Source organism: Polypterus senegalus, chromosome 17 (genome assembly GCF_016835505.1).
Source record: "Polypterus senegalus isolate Bchr_013 chromosome 17, ASM1683550v1, whole genome shotgun sequence".
Classification (NCBI taxonomy): domain Eukaryota; kingdom Metazoa; phylum Chordata; class Cladistia; order Polypteriformes; family Polypteridae; genus Polypterus; species Polypterus senegalus.
The window spans coordinates 18,934,475-18,948,285 of NC_053170.1; the positions used below are offsets into that span (position 1 = coordinate 18,934,475).

General features: G+C 39.3%; 1 protein-coding gene across 6 annotated transcripts in view; it reads left to right on the plus strand.

The window, feature by feature from the left end:
- Positions 1-6,529: 6,529 nt before the first annotated feature.
- Positions 6,530-13,811, plus strand: part of cacnb1 (calcium channel, voltage-dependent, beta 1 subunit) — a 43,094-nt gene continuing 35,812 nt past the window's right edge. For 2 of the 6 annotated variants that reach the window (XM_039739576.1, XM_039739578.1), the window contains exon 1: positions 6,530-6,701. In XM_039739576.1, the coding sequence (XP_039595510.1) occupies positions 6,666-6,701 (36 nt within the window). In that variant the 5' untranslated portion in view covers positions 6,530-6,665. The remainder of the gene's footprint in view (positions 6,702-13,811) is intronic. The other 4 variants (XM_039739575.1, XM_039739577.1, XM_039739579.1 and 1 more) reach the window with 2 other exon arrangements.

Sequence of the window (13,811 nt, forward strand, 5' to 3'; positions counted from 1 at the left end):
AAAGCAGGGGTTGACGAGCGAAGCGAGCATGGGGCAAAGCCCCCTAGTTAGTTTATAAAAATAAAGATGTGAGGTCTCATTTTATATTAAGTTGTAAAGTAAAAAACAACCAATATGATATTGCAGTACATGCTATAATGTCAAATAAATTGCTGAATCAAAATTGAAACCATAAAGTATTTTCGAGTGATTTTGTACACAGTATTGCAGAGGGAGACTTTGGCTTCTTGCGACCTTGACTGAAGTTAACCAGGTTTAATAATATATGCATGCACAGTATTTTTGCAAGTATGAGATCACTATGTAAAATAAGTAAATACAACATGTAGCTGACAGGGGAGCACACTGTAGTTGTGTTAAATAGTAGCTATCTAAGACCAGTATCGATTGATTTATAAAAAATACACATTTAAAGATACAAGAGCTCATAAACACTAGCAAAAGCCATCTTTGTGATGTAACACCTGGTGCAGTGGGTTTAAATATCACCCTCTTACAGGGTCTTTAACATATACATAAGCATAGAACCCCATGGCTAACAATAAATCTGCAAAATCATTTAATACATGAAACCATGTTTTTGAGAGCTATGTGAAATATTAATCCATCTACCCATCCATTTTTGAACCGTCTTAATCCAATTCAAGATTGTGAGCTGGAAGCTATTCCTGTAAAAAATTAATATAGGAGGTGTGAGTTCATTAGCAGAGCCCAATCATACATCCGTACCCTATATTTCTGTGGGATGCAGGAGAAAAGTCCATGCAGACATGGGAAGAACATGCAGAAATCACACAGAAATTGATTGGGCAAGGGTTTGAACCCATTAAAATGTATTTTACATTTTCATTTACTTATTTGGCTGATGCCCTTATCCAGGGTGACTTACAACATTTGTAACAATTGGTTAAATTTGTTCTGTTTTTCCAATTGGTGTACATTGTATTTAACATACATTTCTCAAAGCTCCTTAATAATATCAGGCCAGGAAGAAAGTGTTCATCTTGCCAGCATTGGACACAAAGTCCCTAGTGACATGGGGAAGAAGTGGAAACTCCACACAGTTGATGACCAGGTACAGGATTCATACCAAGTGGCCACATTCATAAGGAGTCTGTATTTACCAGTGCAGTATTTTACTTTACCTGAGTAAAATAAGTAAATCAATTTTTGAACTGTTAACCTTTACACTTTTTTAATAGAATGCCTAAGCTCAGGATGTAAACCTTCTTGCCATGGTGGGCCTCAGTGACAATGCTTATATGGCATGTATTAATGAGCCTTTTTGCTTAAAACCAGTCACCACTTATCCATTCCTTAATTTGGGTTTGAGTCTTAGTCAGGGTCTACTGAACAGAAATTCTTCACACAGCAGAAAATGTTTAGAGGGTCTAACTAAACTTAAATGTTGATCTCTCATCCCACAAACTCTACAAATCAGTTACATTTTTGAGAAAACCAAAATTGACACCATGAAATACCTGAACAGATAGATCAAGGAGCAGATTTAAGAAAAGTGTACCTTTACAGACACAAAATGTTCACTGACTGTCATAGAACCAGAGGTGGTGACTCCTAGAGGGGATATTAAAAGCACGTTTCAAACAAATATAAGTATAAATGCTTGACTTACAGTTTATTGAGACCTTCAGGTCCAGTCTACCTTTACTCCATAAACACTAGATGGCATGTTACAAGTAGCATCAAAGGATGCAATTAAGAGGTACCCAGTTTTTGCACTTTCTGGGACCACTCTGTCTGATCCACTGTACTCGTCATCTTATAATTACTCCTTACTGTTTGCTGCCTTTGAGGAGGCTGTGTGACAGATGTGTACTCTGCGGTCCTTTGACAGGAGGGTGCACGGCTTTGAAAGGTTACTCTCTTTTGCATCCCAGAGCCCTGCTGAATGATTCTGAAATATTAATGGGTCTGTTTTCTTTTACCCCATCTCTAGAATCTTTTTTCACAGTAGGGTTGCACCTCCACTTCCCTTGGTGACTTCCTTTCTTAGCTTCCCTCTGTTCATACACAGTGAGGGTCTCCCAAGGGATCAAGGATTTAGCAGACAGCACAGGAAATATGCTTATAATTTATAAAGAAAGAGGATGCAAATTTCAGACTACTTTATATAGCTCAAATGCCCCTTAGCCAAGAACAGCTTGAGCCATCCAAGCAGTTTATTTCATTCATCAAAGTTGTTAGTGCTGGTAGAGGCAAAACAAAGGTTTTCAGCAACAAATGGAGCAGAAAGTGTTCAAATTAATGCTGCAAGACAAATTTTGTGTCTTAGAGAAGGGGTAAGTTGGCATCCATGGTATCAGGAGAACATTGCTCCTATTTGAATGACACAGATGTCATGCTGGTGTGGAAAGTGGCATATCAATCATGGGTGCATTGTTTAATTATTTTAATGTATTTAAAATTGATATGTTGGTAGGTTAAGTGCAGGGTAGGGTCAAATATGGTTGGGAATTGATTCATTAGTCTCAAAGTTTATAGCCAAGTGTCTTAGATGCTAGGTCTTTCATCCTGAAAATATATATGTATGCATGTATTAAAATATTTACAACAGTGGTTGGCAAATGGAGTGTGAGACAAATTATTTTTTTAGAATGACAGCTAAATATTGCATATGTGTGTTAACCTAGTTACTTATATAAAGTAAGATCCCATTGTATCCTAAAGTCACTTGACAGTAGTGTATTATATTTATCTATAATATAAGAAAAGAAAAAAATGACAAGTATAAAAGTACCATAGTCCAGAGTGTAAAGACACACCTGTTATAGCAAAAGCATACCCCTAACACAAACACTGGGGTCCCCCAGGGCTGAGTTTTTAACCCTCTGTTATTTATTTTCATGACTCACAAATGTTTTGCCAGACATAACTTGAATCATATCATCAAATTTGCAGACAACAGAACGGTGGTGGGCCTCATCAGCAACAATGATGACTTGGCCTACAGAGAGTAAGTGAGCCAATTCATTGCCTGGTGTGACAACAACAACTTGTCATTGAATGTCAACAAGCCAAAGGAGATCATTGTTGACTTCAGGAGGAAACACATGGCACATACTCCACTTGTAACCCATGGCAACGCTGTGGAGTCAGGAAGAAGCACCAAGTTCCTGGGGGTCATATCACAGATGACCTGACATGGACTATAAACACCACCTTCCTTCTCAAGAAAGTACAGCAGTGCCTTCAATTTCTGTGATGGATAAGGAGTGTAAACCTCCCCCTTCCTGTACTCACAACACAGACGCTATAGAGAGCATCTTGACCAGCAGCCTCTCTGTCTGGTATGGCAGCTGCACTGTTTCAGATCAGAAGTCCCTCCAGAGAGTGGTGAGGAAGGCAGAGGAAACCACCCTTCAATCCATTCAAGATCTGTACTTGTCACATTGCCTTAGGAGAACCACAAAGATAGTCAGACTGGTCAAACTTTTGCCCTCTGGCAAACACTACCACAATATGCAGTGCAAGACTGCCAGACTCAGTAGGAGTTTTTTCCCACAGGCCATCAGACTACTCAACTCCCTCTAACAATAAACAACATGCTGACCTATTGGGTCTGTTAAATTCCTGTTTGAACACAAAAATTCTAAATTTTATATCTCCTACAATGCTGTTATGTCTGTGCATTATGTTAATGTTTTTCATTACTTGAACACTTTACAATTACTCACCAATGTCATCTATTAGATTATACATATATTATGTTTGTTTATGTTGTCTATTATGCCTATCCGTTGGTGTATAATATGCACTGAGCCTGGAGAAATGTAATTTTGCTTAGCTGTGCATTCCTTGTTGTATGATTTGAATGACAATACAGTAAAACCTCTTCAGGAAAGCCAAAATTTAGTGTAAAGCCATATATAACTGTAAAGAAACACCTTAGAATAAAGTCCCACTTTAGTGTACAGCAATACCATTTAGAAAAACAACATTCCTAAGGAGAAGACACAATAACATAAAACCATGTACAACGTAAAGCCATGTCCTTTTGTAACCCTACAGCTTTGTATAAAGTCATTCCCTTGGTAGACACACATCATAATGTAAAGCCTCTTGCCTGTGTAAATCCCTATGTCTGTGTAAAGCTACACCTTTTATAAAGTCTTAATCTTGTGTAAAAGGAAGTATAGGTAGTGTAGTATAGTGGTTAAGGCTTTGGATGCCATTATATCTTTCACTTGCATGTTATAAGTTACATTGAGTAAATACTGCTGGAAAATATTTTTGTGTGTGTCTTCGTTTCAGGCTGCAAAACAACAAAATGTGAATATTGTAAAGGGAGGGGGTGAATCTTTTCTATATCCACTGTAAATGTATTGGATAAATAAGATGAAAGGGACTTACGGTATACAAAGAGGACTTGGGATAACAGTTAGGCCTGGCAGAAATGCTTTTTTTGTTGATTCATGAACTATTCCACTTGCCAACATGGGTACAGGGTGCCACCAGGTCCTGTCCCTACAGAAGCATCCTTGGAAATATATTGGCTAAAAGATCTAGAGTGATTGAAAGGCTAAGGTGGACTGGCAAGAAGTCAGCAGTTTCCCCAAGCCAACTGATGGCAAAGAATTCTACAACAGGTCTTTTCTGTCCATTATAAAAAACAGGTAACACATATGGTGCCTGTAGGATGTGTCATTTAAAATGCATTTCTTGGATATTGGAGAGTCTCCTTACCCATGAAAAAATTCAGAGTAACCTGCAGGATTTATGGCTGCACCCACCAAGAGTCTGTTTGAACTAAGTGGGAAGAGATGAGGGGTCAAATGCTCAGCTAGGACACGCCCCCCATTTATACTAAGCAACTACAATTACAATACAGCCACTTGAAGGCACTTGAATGCTGTGGCACTTCTGTTCTTTTCTGGTTACTTTATTTTGACAGTTTTTTGCTGGTTTCTTTTCATTGTGTCTTGGTTTCAATGTTGTCCTTAATGCTGTCCTCTCTTCTTAAACACCTTTGTTTGTTTAAACATCTTTTTAGCGATTTTTAAATTATATTTTCTTTTATGTGGCTGACAAATGCCTGCTCATTTGGAAGAATATGTGGAAGTATGGCAGTTAATTTAAAGTGAAGGGTTCAGCCAGACTACAAGACTTGGTTCTTCCAGAACTTTGACACACAGACAGTATATTAGAGAGAGAGATATAGAGATCGGAAAAGCAAATGCAGTGGTAAGGAGACTCACTGTGGTGTTTGGGAGGTGGGGAAACAGGGAAACAAACCCACCCTAACACTTAGCCACTGACAAACCCAGGCAGATTTGTTTTATGTTCTGTCTTCCTTAATTGTGATTCTGTATGGTATTTTCAAGTTGACCCCTCCAAACACACGCTATCAGTGTCTGGTTTAATAAAGCTACCTTTTTAAAGTTTATACAAAAAAGAAAAAGTAAATTCCAGAACTGAAGGAGAAAATTTTGAACAGAAATGTGCCTATCATAATTCATTTGGACTGTTATGGATTTTATTTTTATTTATTACTTATAATTAATTTGTTTTTCGTATATTTGTGACATCATTGTGAGATGTTATGGTTTTTTTTTTCTTGACAACACTGCCATTTTGGATTACTTTCTCTTGAGCACCACCATAACATTCTTAGTGATTATGCCTGTTGCTGGTTAAGTGGGCTTGGTTCCTCATGTCAGGGTGCAGCAACTATTTAAAATAGCAGCACACTACATGCGGCTTGGAAGCTTTAGGATTGACTCAAAGAACAATTTCCCAGTCAATAATTATAAATCAGCTTGCCTCTAAGCACATATTTTTCCACTGTGTCCATAAATGGACTCTTTAGTGCAGGTTCCAACCAGGATTAGCTTCAGTTTCACAAAACCCTGCAGGCTTGAAAAATAGTTGGACAAATGGATGTATTTCATAAGACACATGAGTATATTTCTTTCTGTTTTTGGGCATATTTGTTTCTTTCCTGTTCAAGTAAACTCTTACACTTGTAAAGCAGTCCCACACTCATATCCTTGTTACATGGAGATCAAGTAAGCCAACTCTTCATTAAATAAGGTCCCAAAAGAGTGTGGAGCATATAGGTGACAGCAATTGTATCCATAGTAAACCTCAAAGAAAAAGTGCAGAACGATGTGGTTGGAAAGAGTGGTTGATTTCATTTGACTCAAACAGTCATAAAGAAGAGTGAATTTGTGCAAGCAATAATCCCCCCAAAGCCTTGCAGGCCTTTAAGATCACCTGGCTGTGGCTGAGGAGGAGGAGGAGGAAGAGTGTTGAGTTCCATTTGCCTCAGACCAACCAACAAAAGAAGATATCAACCACAGAGTTTAAATGACCCTTCCCGCCCTCCAGTTCTGAGGGGGTCCCAGCTTTGCTCACATAGCCCAGCAACGTAAGCAGAAGATTGAATGACCGCAGGCTGCATTCCGAGCCTCTTTCTGTGGGGGGGAGCCCCTGCTTCTCAGCACTGAGGCTAAATATAATTAGCAGTTTGCAAATGTAGCAAGAGTCCTGCAACCTGACCCCAGTCTCTCTGCCGCTGTGCCTGCAGCGCCTGGCGTTAGCTGGCTGAGGCGGGGGGCTCTTCTACAGCACTTGCTTGCACACGCCCTGATTGGACTTGGGGGCTTCGTAGTTGGCCACCTGTGAGCAAAGGCGGACAAGGAGGAATGGGGACAGTCGAGAAAATCCACAGGCCTTTTCTGGTAAGCACCTGCCGGGGGAAAGTCTTGTGTGGCTTGCTCGCTCGCTCGTTTTTGGCTTCGGCCCTGCATGTGTTTTTGGGAGCGTTTGTTAGGAGCAGCCCCTAGCGTCAGCTGTTTTTTTTGGACAGATGGAGAGAAGGAGGGAGAGAGAGAGAGAGAGAGAGAGATAGACAGAAGTGAGTGAGCAGCACAACAGAACTTATTGCCGTGTGACGAATGATTCACTATCTAACTCCTCCTCTGATACATGGACTCAGTTGCAAGACAGGGCTTACTCCATTTTGGGATGCACCTCTCCTGCAACAATTGTGGCTTCTCTTTATGAAACCTCTACTGTTATGGGTATAGGCAACCAGCTTTTGCATTCATGTCTTTGACTGTCAAGGTTGTGGGCAGGAGGGGGAATCCCCCACTGTACTTCCAGTTGCATTGTGTTCATCCCAGACATCTTTTTCAAAATGGTACCAGCTTTGCTTAAAAGGAGTTGGTTGCCACAATGGGGTCATGAGAACAGCTGGCAGAAAATCTGAACACCATTACACATTTTTAGCACTCCAAAAGGACTGTATATTTTATATGGGCATGAGTTTAATGTTGGGCTGGATAGAAACAAGTGGGTATTGGCATACATGCCAATGACTTTATTACTATGACACTAGCTTCTGATGAGACTTTGAGTGCCATCTGCATGATGCGACCCATGCTGTTAAAATCACAATAAGTCTCAGCTGACAGTATATTATAAACAATTCTTTCTTTCTTTCTTTCTTTCTTTTCATGTCACTATAGACTTAACCTCCTTTATAAAGATTCTGCCACACAATAGTGAAATAACATCAGTCATGCTCAGATAGACTGCAGGTCTAACAGAAAAACTGAGCAAACAGAGTCAGCAAGCCTTACCTAGCTTGTCCAGACAAACAAAGGGACATCATCTGATCTGTCCAAATGGACAGCAGGTGTCATTTGACCTGCCTAAATACAGACAGCAGGGCTTAACTGGCTTGTCCAGACAGTGGACATTACATTTGTCCTGTTCAAACTGAGAGCAGATCACTAAGCTGACCTGTATGAACAAAAGTGTCACTAAGCTGACCTGTGTGAAGATCATGTCTTATCTGTCCTGTCCAGACAGGTAATTAGGCTCACTTACTCATCCAAAAAGAAAGCAGGGTTTACTGTCCAGACATATTTGAGGATTCACTTGACATGTCCAGAAAGACTGCATTCCTCACACATGGCCAACTCAAAAAAACAGCAGGCATGACTTGACCTGTGCATTAAAGAAAGCAGGCTTTACCTGACCCAGACAGACAATAATCTCTTCAGACACATAAAAGGTTTCACTTGACTTTTTCAGATTTGTGCATTATGTGTGTTGTCTGTTTAATTAATGCTGCAGTATTCAATAACAAGTTTGTAAACATGGTTTTCATTTCTTTTATCACCACATTTGTAGGTTTTGGTGAAAAGGTAACTTCATGTTGTCTTGTGAGATTTCAGCTCTCAATATACAAATACAGTCGCTTCTTGGAGACCAACTTGTGGCTACTAGAGATGATTGAATTTGAATTATTAATAAACCGATAATCAAATGCTGTCACTTATAGTCCTAAATAAAAAAATGAAAATTGCCTGAATGTAATATGTTTGAAACACAAGTCTTCCTTGTTGCTGCTGGGCTATTAGTGTCTTCTAAATGGTGGTAGGCAGGTCGCATCATTATGTTAAAGGGGAAAAGGAACTAATGACCCCCAAGACTCACTCATCCTATGCTGATGCATGTAAACAAACATCAATTGTATGTTGCATGTTACGTTTCATTACACATTAACAGGTACACTAAAAATGCGTGATGCCCACTATGTACATCCTTCCAGTATCAGGGTGATATGACTCATCTAACACTGCCTGCAAACGGTGCCTATAAGATTTTTGTATTCATTCACTGTGTTTAAATGTTGGTCACATTCCTTTAAGCCAAAAATGCTAAATGGGAATTTCCACAATCAATTGGCTATAAAATAAATTTTAAAGGAATAGCTTACACTCAGTTTATTAATTTTCTGCAATTAGACAACAACAACAAATTCAACACTTGTTGAACCTACCCATAGTCAATATTTTTACAGCACTCAGAAAGGCAAGTGCTTCAGTTTGATCATTTAGGATCCCACACTCTCACTATTCTATCAAATTAAAAGTTCTGTAAAGTTCTTTCAATTTCTTATTGCTCTAGCAGGTTGTTGACAGTTTAATCTTATTCATCCATCTATTTTCAAACCCCTTAAAGCCAGCTTACATTTTTAGGTGTTTAGCGTCTTTCTCAGCAACAACAGTTACAAGATGGTAAGTGACCCATGATAAGGTGTTATTGTATATTTTCTAATTTAAAAAATAATCAATTATCTGATTTTAAAGTAAAATAATGAAAATGAAGGCTCAAACAAGCCCATACTTGTAGCATCAAGTACCCAGGATGGAGACTCAGTCCATTTCAGGGCATACTTACATGTGACTAATTTAGAATTTCTAATTAATCAAAACGTCTTTCAGATGAGAGAGGGGAGCTGTGTCTCATTCTGGTCTGCAGTGGATATCTTGAATTGACCTGACCTGTCCAGGCCTTGTTGCTGTGTACGCAAAGAGCAGGTCTCAGTCTGATTAGTGTGGATATGGAGTGCAGGTCAAACAACCAGAGGCAGACTGCTTTGTGGTGTGTGTATGGAGTTTTCTGGCTATTGTCTAGCAGTCCACAATGAAATGGACATCTTGCATTTAGTACAGAAGCCCTAACTTCCAGGGATGTGTGTATGCAGGCTTTCCTCTCCCAATGGTACTTTGAGTTCAAGTTTTGGGCTTCCGTTGTTCAGTTTGAGTACTCTTTAGTGCTCCTGTGGATGATTATGGCAATACAAAAGAAACAGAGTAGAGGAAAAAACAGAAACAAAGTTGACATACAATAGTTGAGTCAAAGGTGCCACGGCTGGCATGAGTGGTGCAGGTAGCCTGGCATTGGACATTTTGCATCGTACACAGCACACTCCTTGTGCAGTATGCTTAAGATACTTATCATAATGTGTTTGACGATGATGAATATCAGCTAAGTGAATGGCAAGCTGGCTGAATTTGTTTGAATTAAGCTAAAATAAGTAAATAAACAAAAGTGGGGCAGCATGGTGGGAAAGTGTTTGTTGCTACTGATTTACTGGTGCAGAGTACAGGGTTCAAATTCTGATTCGGCCTTTGTCTGTGTTGAATTTGTATCTTGTTTGTGTCTGGTTTTCTCCAAGGTTTGAAGTGTGTGCCTAATGCAAAATATAGGCTTGTGAGTGAAAAGGCTAGGTAGACTTTAAGTTGGTTTGCATTAATCTACAGGTATACTGATGTCCTAATGCAGTGTCCAATGTTGGCTCCTGCACTGCCCTGATGCTTTCATGTTAGGCATCAAGCGTGCCACCCAACCCTGAAGTGAGCAGGTTGAGAATGTTGTGCTGTGTTACATTAAATTGGAATTCACCTGTGAGTGAAATGTTTGGGTTAGGTTAATTGGCCCAGTGAGAACTTGTGTGTATATGTATGCAAACTGAGTGTGCCCTGCTATGAACAGGGTATCCCACCTTGAACTTCATGCTCTAGGGATAGATTGTGTCCTCCATAACCATGAAATGGATTAAGCAAATGGGGTAATGAATGGCTGGATAAATAAATGGCACTTCTGGAAACAGTTTGTAAAAATAAACTAAAGCATAACTCGTGTTGTGTGTGGCATTGGTAGGGTAGAAAAGGACGCTGACACAGCTTGGCAGCAGAGGCTAGGAGGTCGGAAATGGGAGGCAATTGCATCTCAGCGTGTGCTCTTTGAGAGGCAAGCAGTTGACTCTTCCAAAGTGATCTTTATAAATTATTCCAGCATTCCTGTGGGTTTCCCCCATGTAGCCGAAATAATTAGCGTTTATGAACATCTGCATTGCCAGCCTCATTGAATTCTTTGCCACCAAGACACTGTCATGACCCGTATCAAGATCTGTTTGTGCTGGTAAGATATGTGAACAAGCTATCCAATTGCTGACCAAATCATTACCTTCTAACTGATATAAGCAAATATAAAAATCTGTATTTTCTTTATGTGTTTGTATCAACAAGAAGGTAATCTATCTAATGACACTTTACAATTGTTCACATATATTTTTAACATTTGCAGCATACGCAGGCTAATACATCAGTGTTCAGTGCTTACTGTACTCCTCATGCTCAGCTAGCATTGGCACTGATGCTCATCCCATTCAAAAAAGTGGTACAGTGGAGCTGTGGTTAGCATTGCCTCACAGCTCCAGAGTCATAGGTTTGAATCCTGGGACCAGTCACTGTTCTCCCCGTGAGTGTTTTTAAGGGTATTCTTGCTTAAATCCGACATCCCAAAGATATGCACATTAGGTTAATTAGAGATTTTGAATTGTCTCAGTATGATGGTGTCTTGTGAGGCACTGCTGCCAAGTCCAGGTTTGTTTCCTGTTTTGTTCATAATGCTGCCAGGATATGTGGAGGCTAGTGTGACTCTCAACTGTTTGATAATGGACAGTTTTGTGTTAGTGTTGACTGTAAAAAGCACCATATGCAATTCAGATTAGTGATGTTTCTCTGATCAATCTGCTCTAAAAGCCTCAGTATCCACCAACCACTTTTGAAAACTTTCTAGGCCTCTGATTCTCCACTCTAATTAGTCTGCCATCATTTATTCTTTCTCTGCACTGACTGAACTATATGTTACCATAATCTAGTCAAGATGAATATTCCAGAATTAGAATCATCTTCTGTATCCATATGTTATACTTTATAGCCTGGTCAATATTCTGTCTTCTGCAAATGCAGGTTCAACCTCCAATTTAGGTGGATTTTCTGCTGACACCAAAAATTCAAATATTCCATCATGAAGCCAGCTTTATTGGAAAATTTAAATATTTTAAATACATAAAAAACAATTATGAGATCAGCAAGGTCAAGTGTGAATATGATTAGATCTGTGTGTATGTTGTGTTCATAACTGCCTCTAGAGGGCCATGTATCGATTAACATTATAAAAAAGCATGCTGAACCTTGGACACCTGTATTGGTACTATAACACACCAAAAATGATTGGGCACCACATTAGTCAGTCATCGTAACAATGGAGCGAGTGTAACAGAAGCATAAATTTTACTCTTTGGGAGGCTTTGTGAAGCATGCGATGGCTGAACAGACATGACAAAGAGACAATACTGGCAATAATGGTTGTAGCAAGACTGTCTGGTTGTCTGGAACTATATGGAAAGACGTGAGCAATAGACATATAGTTGGACTGCATGACAGGGCATCACATGGTTTCCATCAAAGCTTCCTACCAACAGCATCCTCCATAGTCTGCTAAATAATGTTTTGGACCACTGGTTAAAGACTTAGTGTAACTAACCATGTCTATCACTGAATGTGTGCTGTTGTTTTTTGCATTTGCAGTAGTGTTAGAGTTAAGAGGCTTGAACTGCTGTGGACTGTTGTCTGGTCATCCTTAGCAATGAGCAACTGACTTGGGAAAAATGACAACAGGATTCAGACTACATGGACATGAGCCCAGTCCAATCAACTTTTCCCACTGGGAAACCTGCCAGAACAGCAGGTTTTATGGTATGAAATATTATTGCTTGTCACCTCTGCTGCTCGTTAGTGTCAAGAAAACAGACCACCCTGGCCTAGTAGCAAAGACTCAACCTAAAAGCAGAACTGGGCCAAAAATGGACTGGAGAGACTCAGGTGCAAACATATTGAAACTGGCTTGTGACAATGTGGCTTCTAGCTTTCAAAAAAAAAAAAGAAAATTAAGCAATAAACTGAGCAAGAGAATAAAAATCAGTTTAAAACCATTTTTCTTGTCATGTTCTGCTGGAAGTCCTGAATGTTTGAACTAAAAATCTTATTTTAGTCTTCTATTTCAAGATCTGTTCAAGATGTAAAACGTTTGAACTATGATGGTTTTTGTGTCAAGATCTGCCTAAAGGATTTGATAATATTAGTGTGAAGCTTATAAGGCATAAAAGTAGAGATAAAACATTAGAAATAAGCAAAGTTATTTGTGCAAAGAAATGTGTTATGGATTGTTAGACTGTTCATATTAAAAGAAGTAATGCATCATCAGCAAGAAAAGTCCAGAGAGAGTCAGAAGTTAGGAAGTAGAAGGATCTGTGCAACTTGTATGTTTGATGTAAACCAAATGAAAATTAAAAAAGATAGGTTTTATACAAAGGTAGCTCTGAGTCTGTGTTATGTTTGCTGCACTAGTATAAAAATATTGTTATTATTATTAATCTTACCTTGTTCTGGAGGAGGGGGAATGTCAATTTAGGAGTTATATTGATGGGCTAAGCAGGGATAGGGATGTTAAATACAGGTCTGTGTGTGACAATGACCTGCAACTGGTAACCAAACCTGTTCAAGTCTCAACACCAGGTGCTAGGACCAGACATCTGGAACTACAGGGTGAGCCTTAAGGGCCCCACTGCCTTCATATCTCTCACCCCTTAGCCTAGGAAAGAGAGGCAGATAACTGTAATATCTCCCAGGTCCAAATCTAGGCATTAGAAGTAATTTGACCGTGTAAGACCCAAGACCTTGTCATCCATGACATGTCTGCCTAGTGGCATTTTCCAACAGGGCCAATGACTGCTTTATTCAGGTAATGCCTTCATTATACCAGCATTCCTCTTTGTTTCTGATTCATCTCATTTTAGGAGGCCATCTTAAGTCAGTCTCAATGGGGTAGTTTTGCAATGCTTTGAGACACCATTCAATATAAGTCTCCAAGACGTAACATATAGCTGCTTATGCTTCCAGACATAAATGTCTGTCTGATATTAAAGATTGTTACATATAGACTCATTCTCATCTATTAAGCTATTTTTTCCTGTGTTTTTGGTTATTTCATACTCTCTTGTCTACCTGTTCTGTATGTTGGTTTTCCGGGAATAGGACTGTTAAATCCTTTGATTTGTGACGGATAAATATTTAATTCTGTGTCTAATCTCGGGAGGAAAATACATCAGAATGTATTTAGTCACTATACCTGTGGCTAATGTAGCT